This window comes from Leuciscus leuciscus, assembly GCF_965113295.1.
Source record: "Leuciscus leuciscus genome assembly, chromosome: 2".
In the NCBI taxonomy this organism is placed as follows: Eukaryota; Metazoa; Chordata; class Actinopteri; order Cypriniformes; family Leuciscidae; genus Leuciscus; species Leuciscus leuciscus.
The window spans coordinates 26472234-26487495 of record NC_138726.1 but is presented as its reverse complement, the minus strand read 5'-3'; the positions used below and the strand labels follow the sequence as shown (position 1 = coordinate 26487495).

The 15262-nt window shown below is 37.9% G+C and overlaps 2 protein-coding genes across 2 annotated transcripts; both read left to right on the top strand.

The window, feature by feature from the left end:
* The first annotated feature begins 3427 nt into the window (after positions 1-3427).
* LOC309492776 (malignant fibrous histiocytoma-amplified sequence 1) lies at positions 3428-10773 on the top strand. Its single transcript, XM_082161790.1, has 10 exons — positions 3428-3584; positions 4056-4923; positions 6994-7285; positions 7371-7557; positions 7644-7828; positions 7936-8432; positions 8575-8723; positions 9783-9981; positions 10143-10210; positions 10297-10773. The coding sequence occupies exons 1-10, from the start codon at positions 3569-3571 to the stop codon at positions 10308-10310; spliced, it is 2475 nt and encodes an 824-aa protein (XP_082017916.1). The 5' UTR covers positions 3428-3568; the 3' UTR covers positions 10311-10773.
* A 1151-nt stretch (positions 10774-11924) lies between these two features.
* ascl1b (achaete-scute family bHLH transcription factor 1b) lies at positions 11925-13910 on the top strand. Its single transcript, XM_082161791.1, has 2 exons — positions 11925-12769; positions 13078-13910. The coding sequence occupies exons 1-2, from the start codon at positions 12205-12207 to the stop codon at positions 13107-13109; spliced, it is 597 nt and encodes a 198-aa protein (XP_082017917.1). The 5' UTR covers positions 11925-12204; the 3' UTR covers positions 13110-13910.
* Positions 13911-15262: the final 1352 nt, after the last annotated feature.

Here is a 15262-nt window from a genome sequence, read left to right as displayed (position 1 = left end):
ATAATTATTTGGTTACTGATATATATCTACTGATATACAGTTGCAGTTCTACTTCAGTTTATTTAGATTATGCTATAAGAATTCTGATTTAAACTTGAGACCAATTTGATCACTCACATTAAAAAAAGAATTTCTCTCTTTTGATACATAAGTTTGTTGATCTCTTTTATAGCAAGATGGTATAAAGTATTACAATAAACAATAATAAATAACATTAAACACTTCTCATGTCTGATCAGGATTGTTTGCCAACAGGCGATATTAAGGGGAGGAGCATTTGATTTGACAAAAACAAAAAGTAATTAATGTTTTGGACCATTTCTTCTGAAGAGAAAAGACTACATTTGAAATGTATATGTCTGCTATATTACGTTTTTCATCATTTTGGAGGACACAAGCGTGTACATGGCATAGAATATGGAACATTTGCCATTTTTTTTTCCTATTGTTTGTCATATTTGTTTGCTTTGTCAGTGTCTTTGTAGGCTGTAAGGACCTTTGAAATAACTGAAATAATTTGGTGAAGTAATATGGAACTGTAATGCGGTCAACAGACCTAGAACTGTGTGTTTACTGGAAAATAATTGCATACCTTAGAACATTCGTCAAACATTCAGAAGCATTCAACAGCCCCCTGGTATTACTTGTTTTGAACTAATTCATGAAAGCAAAACTAATTCAACTAATTCAAGAATCAGTTGGTAAAACTTAAATGGAACCAGTAGGCCTATATGGAAACCCACTTGATCAACATGAGAACTCACATTTTCATCACTTAATATGCTGCAGTTGAATCAATTGAGCAAGGTACATTGTTTCTCTTTATTTTTGTATCTATTGTTAAAGACAAACTAATATATATCTTTACATTTATAGCATGTGCACAAAAACCTTTTGAAATCTCACTAACTCATTGCTGGCAACATTCACTTAGCATTTCTTGCTAGAGGAAAAACAAACAGGGGAGACTTTTTGAATTTGTGTAAACCCACATGGGGTTCAGAGTATTGGTTTTTTTCTACATTAATTTCACACATCTAGTAATTATGTGGTCTTGTGAATGGAAGTGAAATGTGACAACATGCCTCATTCGTGGGGCACTTTATAATATGAGGATCACGTTGTAACATGACCATATGACAGCTTAAAATGTTATCCGATGTAATAAAAAAAATATATATAAAAGGCTAACTAAAATAGTTTGTCCATAAAAATCTATTTTCATCTAAAATAATGGCATTTTTTAATGTTTAAAAATAAACTGATTTTTGATTTTGACAATGAACACACCACAAAACAGCTATACAGCATATATTTCCAGACAATGTGGGCAAATAGATGAAGAAACACATTGAAACGTTAAGAAAAACAGGGCTGAACACAACACACCCCTCCCCTGCCACCACACAGGTCTCACAGAACAGGAGACAAACGGACGAGCCAGAATGCTTTACATTTCTTGAAATAATAGTGTCTGAACATTGAAATGACAGATAGGAGATAAAAATAATAGCGTTTTAAATAAACACTAAAAACTGAGATGAAAAAATAAATTTAGCAGGAAATTTACTTTTCCTATGGTTAAAGGAACAGCCGACTTTTTGGGACTTTAGCCTATTCACTGTATCCCCCAGAGTCCGACTTGCTCTGATGTCATGCTGACGTATGTAAAAAAAACTGTTGGAATCTGCAGTGGAGCGCAGTGGCGCTGATCAAAAGCCATGATGGGGAACGACTGACGACACAGCTTAAAGGGATACTTCCCCTCTGGAAAGATGGTAATTTATGTAGAAGAAATGTGAAATTATTTTTGAATTTGGAGCTTTCTAGACTGAGAAAAGCCAGAACATTTATTTTTGGCTTATGTGGATGAAAGACAACAACTCCCAGAATGCACTTGCTTCGCTGCCCTACGAGGCCACTCCCAAGCCACGCCTACCTGTTAGAGAGCGCAGTTGAAAACAACAAGGCTAGGCTACTAGTGAGACTCTGACGAGTTTGCCCGGGATTTCGAGATCGCCCAAAATGTCCGGGATTCGGCTTTTGCGTTCTACAGTCGCCATTCATTATGTTTACTTTGGCGAGCAGGATGAGGCTGAGGGGTGCGGGAGAACGGCGCGAGGCCGGTGGCGTGATTACTGAGACGCACCGGTCTCCTATCTCTCATGGAGGAGCGGGAATTTTCTTAGCAATGTTAAAACGCACATCAATCGGTCACTTGTTTAGCGTTCATGTAAACACTACATTCAGATTCACCAATCGGAATGAATTCAGTTAGATTGAAACAAAAGGTGTGCATGTAAATAATGAATGGCGACTGCAGAAAGCAAAAGCCGAATCCCGGACATTTTGGACGATCTCGACGGCCGGACATGTCCGGGAAAAATAGGATGGTAACCCCTACTACTCAGCTTTCTCCACAGAACAAGAGCCTGCTAGCTTAGCTTCCAAAAAAAGATGGCTGACATCTGTGAGTGAGATCCCACCCTCTATGGGCGGGTTGAAAACATGCGGGACAGCCCCTCCTACTGGCTGTAGTCTTTAGCCTCTGGCCAAAAAATCCTCCGATGTCGCAAAATGACGATTTTTGCGTCATCAGAGGATTTTTTCCAGACCAAAAATACATAAATCTCTCGTCTCAGGGGGATATGAGGGTAGAAAGCACGGTAATTCGAAAATACTACAGGTTTTCTACTAATACAAAGCTTAATGCTAAATCCTGAAGTATCCCTTTAATGCTCATTGGTTTAAACGACTGAATGTATTGTTCTCTTTTAAAATGTTTGATTTTAAAACACTGATATCATGTTTTTTTGTGTAAATTATGTGTGAGTATTCCCAAACTCTCTTGACTGTTGTCATAGGCCTACTTATAAATATATATATATATAACATGTAGGCTAATTAAAGTAAAATGATTGATAAACGAGTCTTTGGTATGTAATTAAATAAGTGCTTTGGGGGTCTTGTTCATTATATTTAATTTCATATAAAAGCAACAGAACTTAAATTACATCCAGTTTATAAGCAACACCGTGCACGAGCGTGAATCCCGCGATATCCGCCTTTGATCTCGCAGGTGTCTGATCCAAAGACAGTATGGTCTGATCCAGCCTGCACTTTTTTCACTCCTCCTCTCACTGCAGCCGCCTACTCGCATACATTTCAGGCGAGGCAAGGCGCATCTCAAACAAGCTGCTGCATGTGGGAGGGAAAGTTATTTTGATTGTTTACAATGGATCATGTATAATAATAAAAAAAGATGTGCACAGATAAATCCTTTAAGAATGGTCAATTTTGTTGAATCTGTTAGGCCTACTTCATAGCTACTGTCTTTTCGTAAGCTGCTGCACTTTTTAGCCAGATGATGGCACTGCAGTGCTGCATTGTGTAAATCACGTGAGAGAATCTGAAACCGATACTGCTGCATTTTCTTGAAAATGAAAGTAAATCCAGGCGTACTGCTCTGTTAAAAGACCGTCACCACTCTGATTCACGGGACTTGAGGAAGTAGATTACTTACCAGACACACAGACGAGCGAAAGAGTTTCTTTAGCATCTCAACAACATGCCCACTTTAAATGGTATGTTCACACTTTTTATATTTATCTTCAAGAAATGCTAATGATTCGTGTGAATGTATAATTACCTAAGAAAAGTGAACACCATATAGGTTATTAGTTTGTCTGTACAGTAAGGGTGACGCCGGATTTGCTTTATCATAGCAGGCTAGTATCATGTCATGTAACATTTCGTGCTGTATCAATGTATCATTATAGTGGATAATAATTGTTAATCTTGACAAACTCACGTTGAGTTTGAATAATTTTTTTCTGTTTAGAATGAAAACACTCATTTATTATTCATGTTGAAATATGTATGCCTTGCTTCTCCAAGTCATCTGACAATGTTAGGAGTATGTTGGTTATTTAAAAGAAATAAAAATAATAAGCATAAAATGACACACTGTGTGTTGTGTGTGTGTGTGTGTGTGTGTGTGTGTGTGTGTGTGTGTGTGTGTGTGCGTGTTTACATTAAAAATGATATTCCCATAGGAAATCAAAATGGCAAAAAGGACTATGACTTTTCTGGAAAGAAGTACAAAACACTTCCCACTGAGCTACTCAAGAGTGGTGGAGATGCTGTCAGGGTAGATCTACAGCGTAACAGACTCAAACAAATCACTGGCATCTCGCAACTGACAAACCTGAAAGAGCTTAACCTGAGCAGGAATGAGATCACTGACTTCCCCCTTGAGATTAGAGGGTTACACCAATTGGAGAAACTTTATTTGAATCAGAACAGTCTCAAAACCATTCCAGAAAATGTATTTCCATCTTTGGGGAAACTTCAATTCTTAAAGTTAAGCACCAATCGGCTTGAAAAGCTACCCATCGATTTGAACAGGTGCCAAGATCTCACCTATCTGAACCTGTCCAACAACTGCCTGAAGAATTTGGATCCTATTGTGGATCTTTCACACCTTAAAGAACTTTATGTCGAGAGGAACCAGTTGAATGACCTACCAGACAAGCTCTTTCAAAACACTAGTTTAACTCTGTTCAAAGCTAATGGCAACCCTCTTAGAAAGCCACCTGTGGAGGTCTGTACTGGGGGATTGAAAGATATCCAGAGTTACTTTTCAATGCTTGAGGCAAACGCCCCACATGTCTACACTGTGAAGACCATGTTTCTGGGGAACTCCATGGCAGGGAAATCCACTCTGTGCCGCAGTCTGGAGCAGGGTTGCCCTGTACCAGTGGAAGAGGCTGATCGTACTGTAGGGATCGATATCAGTGAAGTTGATAGAGATGGCATCCGTTTCTTCTTTTGGGACTTTGCTGGACAAGAGGAATACTACATCACCCATCATGTTTTTATAACAGCTCAAGCCTTTGTCATACTTGCCATCAACCTTTCCAGGTAAAGCAATCTTTTTTTTTTTTCTTTTTTTTTTTTTTTTGGTACTGGGACCTTTTTTCTACTGTTAGATCAATCGGTTCAATATACTCTAACCACTAAACACACTATACAAGTAATTGAAAATTCATTCTTCTATTAGCAAGAATCACTTATTACTTTTGCTCGTCCTTTTAAATTGTTTGTGTGACGGGCACAAATGATTTGTTGGCTTTAGGAGGGGCTATTTCTTTTCTAAACAATCAGATGTCTGATCTCTGCATTGTGGACAATAAAATAGGCAAAACCAGAATATTATAGAGGATTCACAATTAACATTAATTTAACTCCTCTCACATTTTTACAATAGATTTTTTTTTATTGTGAATTTTCACATATTTGACATACAAGATTAACTTTATTTTTATTTATATATTAATTAATTTATTAGATCTTTTTTTAAAGGGGTCCTATTATGCTTTTTCACGTTTTCAACTTTGTTAGTGTGTAATGTTGAGCATAAAAAAGATCTGCAAGGCTACAAAGCTCAAAGTCCAAAGGGAGATATTTTATTTAACAGAATCCCCTTTTCAAGAACTACAACGAACGGCTTGTTTGGACTACAATGCGATTTTTCCGGATTTTATGAAGTCACAATGTTACTCATCAAAATAATTCCCACCCACGGAAAATGCAAAAAAGCGGACAAGTCCTGGTTGAGCTTCATTAGAGAAGAAAGTGTTGTCGCTGTGTTGAAGAGACGCTGTTTTTTCTACCCCGTTTTCAAAACGCATTTGTTTGACCTTCCTAAGGCTGACAATTAAGGGACTCCCCAGTTCTGCAGCACAGCGCCGCGATATAAAGTTAAGAAAACTAAACAACCGAGAGAAATTTATGTCTACTACATCAGATTTAACGTTTTATCTGTACATCAGCATCGGGGAATAACATTATAATCTCGTTCACGGTAGAGAAAGCTGCTTACATGTGCAAAACTAAATGTGAAGACTTCAATGTAAAGACAGCTTTTGTGTCTTTATCAGCTTTTCCATATGAAGACTTCAGATGCAAAAGCCTCTAAGTGCCATCTGAAATTTTCTTCTAAAATTAGCATTTTTATCAAGCTTGTATGTTTATGTTCAGTTATTTCACTTTAATGGCAATGAAAATTAAATGAAAAATTACTGAACCTAAATATACGAGCTTGATAAAAATGCTCATTTTGGAAGAAAATTTCAGATGGCACTTAGAGGCTTTTGCATCTGAAGTCTTCATATATATACTGGCCCTGATAATCATCACAAATACTTACCGCTTGCTCCATTTCTGTAAATCCGTTTTTATGGATGAATGACTCTCTCACCTGTTGCTCTAGTCTTCATCAACAGCCGCTTGCACCTTCTGCTGATGAGGTCGACTAACAGCAATGGAGATGATCAATCGCCACCGATATTCCTGCCATTCCCGGATGTCAAATGTTGAATTTTCTGTCGAATTTGAACCACTGAATTTGTGGAAGCGAATTTGTAGAGCGAAATAAAAAGGACCGAAAATTGCCTGTCGAATATTATAGGTTGTATTTTTAAACAGAATGAATATTTTGGAAGTGAAATCTGAAAGGTGAATATGGATCATTGAATTTTAAAAAATGAAAACGTGTGTGAAATGTTTTGAATTGAAATATTTACAGCTTCAATTTACAACCATGTTGAATTCCAGCCCGTAAAAATGCAAGCCCTAAAAATACATACAATGCATTAAAATGCAAGCAGGGTTAATGCAATGCATTTTTTTTGGTGCAATTCTTTTGTGCAAGTGCAATTCAACAAGCTTTTTTGTTTCAAAAACATTTATCATTATTTTACTACCATAAGAGAAGTGCTGTGTAATAATGTATACATAATAATTAACAATGTAAAATATGTGAGAAATAATGTATGTTTTGAATAGTCAAGCATGAAAGCATAATAGTACACCCCGAAAACAAAATCAAGACTTTGTAAACGGGCATAATAGGACCCCTTTAAGATTAACTTTAAGTTAAAATAACTTTATATAAATTGATTTATCTATATATTTATTCATTTATTTTAGTTACAAAATGGACGAGCAGAGTTTCAAAGAGAACGTGGACTTCTGGATCAAAAATCTACAGCTTAAGATACCAGACTCAGTGGTCCTGCTTGTAGGCACTCATGTTGACCAGTGCACAGAGACTGAGGTGAATGAAAAGAAAAAACACATCGAACAGCTGGTGGAGAAAATGCTTAAAAATCACACAGATAACTTAGAGCGGCGGAGAAAGAACCTCCAGGATGGGGACAACCCATCTTTGAACTACGACCAGATGCATCAAATCGAAAGACTCACTGAGTACAAACTAAAAGTAATTTGGTTTTGTATTGCTGTCTTAAAATATGCATCCAATGAAATGTGCTGCTATGATCTGCTTAATTTCCTTTTGTTTTTAGGTCCTTGAATTTATACTTATAGATTGCACTAAACAGGAGGACATTGACAGACTACTTACTCGCATCAAAAATGATGTTTTGAACAAAGATACATTCCCCAACATTGAAAAGACTTTACCTAGGAGCTACTATGATGTGGAGAAGGATATCCAGGAACTTGTGAGGAACGGTGATATTCCAGAGCATGGTGAGTAGTTTTTTGTTTTGTTTGTTCTTAAATTAGTTTCTTTAATTAATCATTTTCTAAAGTCTGAAATTTGCACCTATTAACAGGAATTGTGAGTCAAAATGTCCTCTTGCCTGAACTGAAGAATAGACATGATACACTGGACGATGACAAACTGAAGTTAATTCTTCAGTATCTTCACCGAATTGGTGTCATTATGTGGTACAAGGAAATCCCAGAATTGGCAGGTTCTGTGTTTGTGAAACCATCATTCCTCATCTCACTGTTCAAGGTTCATGCGTCAAACATTTAAACTACAAGCATTAAATGTCTTTGAATGGCAATGCTAATCCGTGTATCACTTAATATCACTTAAAATTTCTTTTGATTCTGTCACAGACTATTGTGAGACATGACCTGGTCCAGGAACTGAACAAGATTTCCAATGAACAGCTGAAGTCAGAAAATGCAATTGGAAAACAGAAGAAAAGATGGATCAGTGACTATAAAGACAGAGCATCCTTAAACAATGTGGCTATTAGGATCCTTGTGCGGACTGAGCTCCAGAAGAATTACGGCAAGAATGATGAAGAGCTAATTGAGGAAGTTGTTGGGTCCAGTAAGAAGGAGGGGAGTCTCCTTTCACTACTAAAACACTTTGATGTATGTTTGTCAACCAAACATAACAGTCCTCTCAATCCAAAAGCCAACGAATTCTATCCAAAGAAAGACTGGGTGGCCTCAAATCCAATTGTGTTCGAGCCAGATGCTTGTCTTTTCCCAAATTACCTGTCAGATAATGAACAGGTAAAGCAAAAGTGGGAATCAGACAATACAGAAGACCTCAACATCCATGTATACCTCCTACCTGAGATTCCACATGGTTTCTTCCACAGGTGAATGCTTATGCTTGTCTTTGTTAGACAAAAATAACGAAATACATGTCATTGAAGAACATTTTGGATTTGGGAATGTGCAAAGCATCATCATGTATTACCTTGGATGACTAGTATGACTTGTAAAACTGTCGCTTTACAGGCTTGTCATCAGGACATGCTCCTTATACTCTCCATACTGGATAGGAAAAGACCAGTGTATGCTGTGCAGTGGTAACAAACGTTTTCTGCTCAGAGAACGCTGTGATGATGAGGATCAGTTCATTGAGATCCGCTGCAAAGAGAGTGAACGTAAGACCCCTCTTTTTGATTACATTTGTACATTTACTTTTTGCCTTTTTTTGTGTGAAAGTTTTGCAAGTTTCCTTTTAAAGGAATAATTCACCCATAATTGACTCACCCTCAAGCCATTCTAGGTGTACAGTATATGACTATCTTCTTTCAATCAAACACAATAGGGGTTATATTAAATAACATCCAGTCTCTTCCCAGCTTTGTAATGGCATTGAAGAGTGTCCGAGTTTTTTAAGCTCCAAAAAGAGAATCCGTCCATCATAAAAGTAATCCATACAACTCCAGTGGGTTAATACAAATTCCGGCGCAGGACAAGTTTTGAATTGCTGATTGCGGATGCAGGAGGGAAGATAGAGATATTTGCATGGCAAAATATAATAATCTAATAATAACAGCACGCAGAATTCTGTCACTTGAGATATGAAGCAACGTGTGTGGAAAAAATAGCCTATAGACACCAAAACGAGACAGAATCTAACTGGAACTGGGACTGAAAATTCCACTTAGACCTCTTTCTATGGGCTTTTATAATGTTAAAAAACGCAGGAGCAGTATATAACACATCTTTGTTGGAGAGGTATTGAGAAAGTGAGTGCACAAGCGGGACATTTTTTTTTAGAAAGACTGTAGAAAGAGAGATGGCTGAGATATTACCAAAGTTGAAAAGGTCAGAGGAATATAATTGGAACGATCAGGCAAGAGCTAAGGACCCGCGTTAATATTGGAAAAGCTTTCCAGCGCTGCAGGGACGTTAGAAAGCGAGAAGGCCTGAAAATGGATGCAGAAGTTACTTTGAAGTTTGGATTTATTTTTATACATGTATGTATGTGTGTGTAATTCTATATTTTAAATTAAAAGTTGACAATGACTCTGATCATAGAAAATGTCACTGGATTACAATAGCTCACAAAAAACCCACCACTGTACACGTAGCCTGCATTGTACTTAATGCTGGTAATGTACATTTTCTTAATGTTGTCACCACTAGGTCTTCTTCATATATACATTAAATCTAAATGATTATATTATACTTACAAATGTTTCTTTGGGGTTTAGTTGAAACCTCAGAAGACATCCAGAAAGCATGGAGAGTGATAAGGGAGATTATGAAACGACTGAACACACTGACAGAGCAGTGGCAAGGGTTGTACCAGACTGTCCACAGTCCTTGCAAGGCCCAGGACTGTGATGACTACTTTGAATGGAATGACTGGCAAGAATGGTTAGACGATTCCGGAACAAACCCATTTAATGTGTAAGTTGTCATTTGATTTGTCCTCTTTTGTGTTCTCAACAGAGCATTTTTGCTTTCGTTGTATCGTCATATTCTTTTATTGAATTATATGTTTGGCCCATCTTGTTTTTAATCGTATTAAGATAAAATCAGGTGACTGAATACTGTGTTCTGTCTTATAGAGGACTAGAGGAGAATCAAACTTGCCGTAATGGTCACCAACGAAGGACAGAGTGGCTGCTCCCTAGAAGTAAATGCATTTATTTACAGAGAAATACAACACACACTTATTCTTCTGCCTTTTATAAATCTTTGTAATTACATTTGTGTATGCAGCTCCTGATGCCTAGACCTGAAGGGAGGACACCTGAAATAATAATGCAACAAAGAACCAATACAAAAAAAAAAAAAAATGACTTGACTTGATGTAAAAGGTTTATGTGATTGAAAACATTTATTAATAATCAACTTGATTGTGAGCACAAAAAATACTGTCTTAATATTTTCGACATTGTAATTTCTCCAAACCAATGAACTAGTTGCCTACATCCTATTTAATATAGGTAATGTATATATATATATTTAACATTATTGTTATAAACACATTTTTGTTGTCTAATCTACAGTAAGAAATTAGTTCAGTGGATATACTGTCTTGTAGAAACATATTGTCGCCGCTAGGGGGCGATCCATTCATTTACGTTACACATTTTGTTTGATAACTATTTGTGGAGGGTTAAAGTCTTGCTGTTATGGAGTCCTGGCTTTATCATGTTAGTAATTGTCCAATAAAGTTATCCACATATCAAAGTACCATGGAATTTACCAAGTCTTGTATTGTCAGATCATAGCCTACTTGCTTCTAATTAGCTAAAAAAAAAAGGCCTTCATGTTTACTTCAACACAAGTAGCAATTTTTACACACACACACACACACACACACACACACACACACACACACACACACACACACACACACACACACACACACACACACACACACACACACACACACACACACACACACACAGTATATATTATATATATAGCCTAGTTATATTTTTCACAAACTCTTTTTATCTGACATTAGTTTTTTTCATTTTCCATCTGTTCATTCATGTTTCGATGTTTACTTCATTATAAAGTAAGTAGCCTAGCATGCTGTCTATGTCAGTTGATTTGTTTGAACAAGATTTACAGTAGCCTATACTTATTATTATGACTGACGGATCAGGTTGGAGCAATCTGGGGTTTGGCACGCGCGCGATAGCGCGCACGCACAAACACAATGTAAAGGCTTTCCGTTGACTTTTGTTACCTTTAAATTGAGACAATGTTATTTTATATCCCCGAAACCTAAGACTTGTTAAGACATGAGTTAATAAGTTCCTTTATTTTTTTTTATTTTTTTATTTTTTTTTTTATTAGGACCGGCTGATCCACAAAATTTAAGCGATTTCAGTTCTATTCTTGTGGAGACATAATTATGATCCCGACAATGAAAAATCGGATCAAAATATTAACTATGGTCAAAAAAAGTCTTAAAAAACGTATTTTTCCTCCATAGGCTGCTATGCAATCTAGAGGATAATAGTTATTATATTCAAATGAAATTTCTCATTCAGGCTACTTTGCATAATGCCCCTAACAAAACTGTGGCAGTTCCATGTTGATGATGGTTCTTTGATAGGCTATTTGTACCATGATAGCCTACTTTTTGGCACTTTTTGTTAATAACATGCAAGTCTTATGCTGTTAGGTAATAAACCACACCGCAGACTGACAACAGGTACATTATACTTGAACTTCTAAAAACTGACGTCACTCCATCGTTTTATTTAATATCAATAGTTGACACTGCACGTTTTACATTCCACAACACGGAACATGTAGGCCTACGCGTGCGCCGGGTGAGCATGATTCCACAGAGATGGGCAATGCCTCATAAGCGTGGCGCAGTGAGCGCACAGAATAGTTCCTTTGAGTTTGTCAAAGCCACGCGCCCGGCGCGCGAAGCCCGAGCAGGGGATTCATACAGGGGGCGGGGTCTTCCTTTAGGAGCGTGCGGCCCGAAAGGGGGTGGAGGTGTGGCGCACGTGTAGAAAAGGGAGAGCAAGTTGCTTTCCTCTCAAATCATTCGCCTAACAGGTGTATCGCTTCTTGCGAGCCACGCGAAAGGCACGAGAGCGGCGCATTACTTGCAAACTCCTCACCTCATCTATTTATCTATTTATTTGACGCGACATGGAGGCAACTGTCATCGCCACGACGCAAATAACGCAAGATTCGTTTTATCAGCCGTTTTCGGAGACCCTCCTGCCTCATGCGAAGCAGGACATGGAGTGTAAAGTGCTGAAGAGACAGCGCTCGAGCAGCCCAGAGCTACTCAGGTGCAAGAGGAGACTGACCTTCAACGGACTCGGCTATACTATCCCTCAACAGCAGCCCATGGCGGTGGCCAGACGGAACGAGCGCGAAAGAAACCGCGTCAAGCAGGTGAACATGGGCTTCCAGACGCTTCGCCAGCATGTGCCGAACGGAGCGGCGAACAAGAAGATGAGCAAAGTGGAGACGCTGCGCTCGGCAGTGGAGTACATCCGAGCGCTTCAGCAGCTGCTGGACGAGCACGACGCCGTGTCTGCTGTGTTGCAGTGCGGTGTCTCGTCTCCATCGGTCTCCAACGCGTACTCTGCGGGCACGGAGTCTCCTCGTTCTGCTTACTCCTCTGATGAAGGCAGCTACGAGCCTCTCAGCTCTGAGGAGCAAGAGCTGCTGGACTTCACCACATGGTTCGACAGATATGAATCAGGTACGAACTTTTTTTGGGGGCGCTTTAAGACTCAACTTTTTTTTACATACCCATGGGCCCCTCAGCCAAACCAGGGGCCTCCAGTTTAAAAAAAAAAATATATATATATGTTTTCTATATATATATCTCTTACACTTTATTATAACAGCATAGATACATAACATTAGAAAAGAGTTCAAGTTCTATATCTTTTTCTTGATCACCTTCTGGTTGAAAACCCTCAGTTTTTATCCAACACATCTTATGACTGAATTGTATTCATTTTTGGTATATGCCTGTGACTCATAACTGTTATTATTCTATTACAGGTGCTTCACTGACTACTAAAGATTGGTGCTGAATGGACAGCACAGGACCGGTACCGGTCGGAGATACGTTGTCTGCTGGTGCCTGTGCAGAATCCGAGTTCATTGAATGAGCACTGGACACACAGAGGGCCATTTCCAGCAATGTGCTCATGCACACAAATGCAACACTCGCACGTTTCCAAACGTTAGAACTGCACTGGATTTGAGACGAGCGAGGATGTCTAAACTGCTGACTTTTCTGTAATCAACATTTTGCCCCGTTGATGCAATAATGTGTAAATGCGACTGAATGAGCCAGTTCGTTCCTTCCACATTGTACAAATATCGAGGTGACCAGTTGTAGATAAACGAATGAGGAAAAATAGTATCAGGTCCCACACTGTAAAAAAATTCTAACCCTCCCAAATCAAAAATTTCAAGTGACCGATAACATCTAAATTTTTCAATTGGCCCAAGTGAAATTCTTGTTGCAATAGTCTGTTAACATTGGCTCAATGAGAAATAATACGTCAGACTAATTGAAAAATTTAGATGTTATCGGTCACTTGAAATTTTTGACTTGGGGATGTAATTTTTTTTTACAGTGCATAAACGCCATCTGTAAGGGGAATACACTAACGTTACACTAGGCAGCCCACATGCAACCTGTATATTATAATATTTTGTTCTAGATATGTGACAGCGTTTTTGTACTGGATGAATAACTTTTGTATCAAAGTGTGGACTTGTGTGTTTTTCTACAAACTTGTGTATATGCAATTTTTTATGAGAGAAAACCTATTTTATGTAAAATAAAGACTTTATTTATTCAGATAATTGCCTTGTGTTTGTTTGAAATCAACCAACGCCAAATATGTTTAAAAAGCCTATACGTTTTTTTAAATAAAATGTTTACTTGCAAAAATACACTTTACACAAATGTAGATACTTAAGTATACAGTATATAATAGTGCTGATTTACATGGAAATAACAACTACAGATACACTTTATCTTGATTTCAAATGTTCAAAAGAAGTGGCTTTTGAGTATGTCAACATGGTTTAATTAATGGGAGTCATTTACTGTATAAGCACAAAGGAGTGTGACAGGCAGCTGTAGACGGGACACAACCTTGGGATACAGTGTGTGAACAGTTAATTTTTAAGCAACAACAAAAAAGTTGAAGTGTAAAGCAATTTATAACCCCTGAATACCTTTGTGCTGTAACCAATGTGTCCGTACCAACCTATGGAGGCTGTGAATAGACGTCAACTGAAGACTAATGGTGATGAACTAACTGTCCTGGAGGGCATCCAAAATTTCCTACCAATATCTGTTTTCCTGTTAAATTTGTCTTTCAGATATATACAGGAGTCTTATCAGCAAAGATAAGGAGACTTGTTTAGGTTTGTGCAGTTCAAACTCTCCCCATTTAAAATGGATCATGCAAAAAGCAGATCTATTCTTGCTTCAAATGACATCCTTCAAAGTGCTTCAAATGTGAGTCAACCAAGCACCAAGCTTCTGAGTGCATGAAAATTAGCATTTTCTATTGTGCGTGTGAAGTTTGGATGCACTGTAAGGCCTTTCGCCATCATCCAATCAGACAGACCCGTGCTGATTTTGAATGGCCTCTGATTTAAGTGACACAAAAGCACTTTTGTGTGAGGGCTACACCATATTCATCACATTGTGCCTTCAACATAAATCTGATTGGATGTCTTGGGCACTTTGATGTCGCTCCAGTGTACGAGTGGCATTGTGATTGTCTAACTTCTGTCTGTATTACCTATTTTCAGCACTTAGAGCAGGAGGTCCTTTTAATTTGTGAAGAGCGAATTTATAAAAAAAATTCTCTTCTCTGATAAAACACCAGCAGAATGATTGACACTACTTTACAGAGCCTCACACAAAAGCCTGATTTGGGTCCGGCGACAAATTAAAGGGGCCGGGTGTGGGCCTCATTCAGACTAATTTTAATCTTTCACTCCCTCTGTTTTTTATGTTTTTTATTTTATCTAGACACTTTTCTATAATTTTGTCTAGTTCTCATTTTAGAGATCATAGGATAGTTCTCAAAGAAGGAATCCCAGTGTTATATAGAAAACAACAGCCTCAATTGTCTAACTTTTTTACAAATCAGCAACCAAATACTGAAATACAATATTTTAGTCTTGGAATTTATGCCTTACATTGACAATATTC